At 43.7% G+C, this 4,451-nt stretch overlaps 1 protein-coding gene across 1 annotated transcript; it reads left to right on the forward strand.

Moving 5' to 3' along the window:
* Positions 1 to 1,759: 1,759 nt before the first annotated feature.
* On the forward strand, positions 1,760 to 4,232 carry LOC138877825 (uncharacterized). Its single transcript, XM_070157467.1, has 4 exons — positions 1,760 to 2,236; positions 2,365 to 2,754; positions 3,700 to 3,831; positions 4,179 to 4,232. Exons 1-4 carry the CDS (start codon positions 1,760 to 1,762, stop codon positions 4,230 to 4,232), a joined length of 1,053 nt encoding a protein of 350 aa, XP_070013568.1.
* Positions 4,233 to 4,451: the final 219 nt, after the last annotated feature.

Raw genomic sequence — 4,451 nt, forward strand, 5'->3', positions numbered from 1 at the left:
ATAATCACAATGGTCTGGGTCAACCCGGGTTTGTTCGAGGTCACAGAATCATCGAGAAAGGGCTGAAGCACAGGTCAAATACAACCAACTGCGCAAGAGGATTCGAGAATGTGAAAGCGAGCACCATGAGATTCAAGATGCCAACAAGCGACTGGGATACTTGGAATGAGGTTTATGAAGCTAGAAAGGAAGTTTCTCAAGAGGATCGAGGACTGCCAGAATGCTGAAGGAAATGAGGGTGGACACCTGGACAAAGCCTACCTGCTGCTGGGACTTCGCGAGCTGGTAAGGCTGTTCGATGGAGCCAAAGATGCCGAGTCTGGGGAAGGTCCTTCTGGGACCAAATAGATATGAATCTTTTCTTTTTGCTTTAAAAAATGTAATGAGGCCAATGGTCACTAGTGCTACTTTACTTCCTGTTATTTAGTGTCAATTTGGGATTCGTATACTTTTTATCAATAAAATGAGGCATTTAGCATTCCAAGTTCTCCAAATCAATTTGTTGCTAGGTCTACCTCGGGCACAATGACGCTCCCAAATTAGGACACGATTTATATTCTTGCACTATGTGTTTAAATATCGCAACATCTTTTCCTTATAATCCTCACTAACTTGTTACCTTTTGTTTTATTTTTCATTTTTATTCCCCTCCCTAAAGGTTAGTTCATGCACTCTAGCATCGTCATCATATTCCACAAGAGCGCTCCACCCACTCCTCCTTCTAGTCCTACCAGAAGAAGGAACAAAGGAAAGATGGAAGATTTGAACAACACCAGAAAGGAAAACTCAACTGAACGGGTAGAGGTCACTCATGGTGCTCAGGTCTCCAAAGAAAGTGCGTCTCAACTCGAGCAGAAACTGTTGAAATTTCAGGAGGAACTTGATCAGGTTCGGAATCTGGCAAATTTGTCATTTTCCCTTACCACTCCAGATATCAATTTTCCAAACGCTCAGAACTCCACGCCTCCACAAAACCACCTCGCTCCTCACCACCACTGCAATACTTGCCACACATCCAACAATACTCCACTGCTCATCCCTGAACCTTTGAACTCCACAAATGACCATTTCCACACCCACCATAACACCCCTATCTATGTGGAGACCATGCCACACTCCACCCAACCCATCTCAAGCGCACCCGAGTCTAATGATAAAGACTCACTCATCATGAACCTGGCAAGGGACTTGGCAAGAGCCTCCAAGGAATCGCCAAGCCTATCAAACTGAAGAAACATGGTACCACCTTTGGTCTAGGATATGAGTATGCTTGGGAAGAATTCAACAACTGGTCGCTACCATGGCGCGGGCCATACTACCCGCTAGAGCAGCTAATACCACATTTGGAGCAGACTTTCCAGCCGCCCGATGTTATCTATGGGTCGGAAGAAGAGGAAGCACTGACATCAGTGAGGAATTTGTTCCTAGAAGATGATGACATGGATTGTTGTGTCATCTTCAAGGAGGAGGGGGAGGAAGGCCCTTCCGTACAGGCCATAAGCCGAGGAGCATGCCTCAACAATTGGACCATCAGAACCACCAGAACCCGAAAAGCCTCGGGGTAGCAAGCATCATGCACTATCTTTTATTTTTAGTTGATTTTCCTTTCGCATTTTGAATTTTTGCAATAAGATCTCCAATGTTCAAAACAGTTATGAAATTTATCAAAGCATTTCGGTTTCCTTATAAATCTTACTCTTATTATTTTCTCTCTCTACTTTATTTATACAACATTACTATTACCTATCTTGATGAACCAATGGCTGTGAGATGCAATGAGACAATGCAAGAAACGAACATAGATTCAGAGGAATATGATATACAAGAAGAGATTGTTAAAAAAGTCGAGAACTTTGAGAACAAGCCGAAGTCCAACCTGGATGAGACTGAGATTGTTAACCTAGGAGATGCAGAAAATGTCAAAGAAACACGAATCAACGTTCACTTATCACCGTTAGAAAAGGAAGGGTACACAGAATTTGTAAGAGAATACGAGGGCATATTCGCCTGGTCATATGATGACATGACTGGTCTAAGCACATCTATTGTGACCCACAAACTGCCAACTGATCCGACATGTCCACCGGTAAAGCAGAAGCTCAGAAAGTTCAAGCCTGATATAAGTCTGAAGATCAAAGAAAAAGTCACTAAGCATGTCAAAGCTAAGGTTCTCAGGGTAGTAGAATATCCGACATGGTTAGCCAATATTGTGCCGGTGCCGAAGAAGGATGGGAAGGTCAGAGTCTGTCGGGCAGTCCGAAGGATGACTTTCCCTTGCCAAACATACACATCCTGATTGACAATTGCGCCAAGCACGAGTTGCAATCATTTGTAGATTGTTTCGTTGGTTATCATCAGATCTAGATGGATGAAGAAGATGCTGAGAAAACGACTTTCATTACGTCATGGGGAATGTACTGCTACAAAATTATGCCGTTTGGGTTTAAAAATACAGGGTCCACCTACATGAGGGCCATGACCACCATTTTCTACGATATGATACACAAGGAGATCGAAGTATATGGAGACGATGTTATTATCAAGTCCAAGAAAGCCACTGATCACATGGAAGATTTGAGGAAGTTTTTCAATGGACTGAGAAGGCACAACCTAAAACTGAATCCCGCGAAGTGCGCATTTGGGGTTCCTACCGAAAAACTACTTGGGTTCATTGTAAGTCATCGAGGAATAGAACTGGATCTATCAAATGTCAAAGCTATTCAAGAACTGCCACCTCCAAAGAACAAGAAGGATGTAATGAGTTTCTTGGGGAGACTTAACTTAATCAGCCGGTTCATAGCACAATCTATAGTTATCTGTGAGCCAATCTTTAAGACGTTGAAGAAGGATGCCGCTACCAAATGGACCGATGACTGCCAAAAGGCCTTCGACCGAATCAAGGAGTACATGTCAACACCACGGGTTTAGGTCCCACCCGAGTCAGGTAGACCTCTATTACTCTACCTCGCAGTATTGGATGGAGTGTTTGGTTGTGTTCTAGGGCAGCATGATGAAACAGGGAGGAAGGAGCAAGCCATCTATTACCTCAGTAAGAAGTTCACCCCGTATGAGGCTCGGTATTCTCTATTAGAGCGCACTTGTTGTGCTTTGACTTGGGTAGCTCAGAAGTTGAGGCACTACTTCTGTGCCTATACTACATATCTCATATCAAGGATGGATCCTTTGAAGTACATCTTTCAGAAGCCGATGCACACTAGCAAGCTGGCCAAGTGGCAAATCCCGTTGAGTGAATTTGATATTGTCTACGTGACTCAGAAAGCAATCAAAGGACAGGCACTAGCAGATCACCTTGCTAAAAATCTCGTGGACGGAGAATACGAACCCCTGAAAACATATTTTCCTAATGAAAAGGTATCATTCGTAGGAGAAGATATTGCAGAGTCCTATGACGGTTGGAGAATATTTTTCGATGGAGCAGCAAATTTCAAAGGAGTTGGCATAGGAGCGGCCCTAGTATCAGAAACCAGTCAGCATTATCCAGTGTCTGCCAAACTCAGGTTCCCCTACACAAACAATATGGCCGAGTATGAAGCCTGCATCCTAGGGCTCAAGATGACCATTGACATGAACATTCAAGAGTTTCTAGTAATTAGAGATTCAGATTTGCTTATACATCACGTCCGAGAAGAATGGGCGACCAAGAACTCCAAGATACTCTCTTATCTGCATCATGTACAGGAGTTGAGAAAGAGGTTCACAAAGACAGAATTCCAGCATGTTCCTAGGGCCCAGAATGAATTCGTCGATGCACTGGCTACCCTATCATCCATGATACAGCATCCAGACAAGAATTTCATTGATCCCATTCCGGTAAAGATCCATGATTAGCCAGCTTACTGTGCTCATGTAAAAAAAAACAGACAGAAAGCCTTGGTTTCATGATATCAAGGAATACTTGGCAAAAGGAGAATACCTAGAACTCGCAAACGCTACTCAGAAGCGCACGCTTCGGAGGTTATCCAACAATTATTTTCACAGCGTAGGAATCCTGTACATGAGGACTCCTGATTTGGGATTACTAAGGTGTGTCGACGCAAAAGAAGCATCCAGGCTATTAGAGGAAATTCATGGAGGGACCTGCGGTCCACATATGAATGGTTTTGTCTTAGCAAAGAAAATACTCTGAGTTGGTTACTTTTGGATGACTATGGAAACAGACTGCATCCAGTATGTCCGAAATTGCCACCGCTTCCAGATACACGCAGACATGATAAAGGTGCCTCCAAATGAGCTTAATGCAACAAGCTCACCATGGTCGTTCACCGCCTAGGAAATGGATGTTATCGGACCAATCGCACCTGCCGCATCAAACAGGCACAGGTTTATCCTAGTAGCAATTGATTATTTCACCAAATGGGTTGAAACAACATCTTACAGAGCAGTGACTAAGAAAGTCATGGCAGATTTCGTCCGCGACCGTATCGTTTGCC

This window comes from Nicotiana sylvestris, chromosome 9 (assembly GCF_000393655.2).
Source record: "Nicotiana sylvestris chromosome 9, ASM39365v2, whole genome shotgun sequence".
In the NCBI taxonomy this organism is placed as follows: Eukaryota; Viridiplantae; Streptophyta; class Magnoliopsida; order Solanales; family Solanaceae; genus Nicotiana; species Nicotiana sylvestris.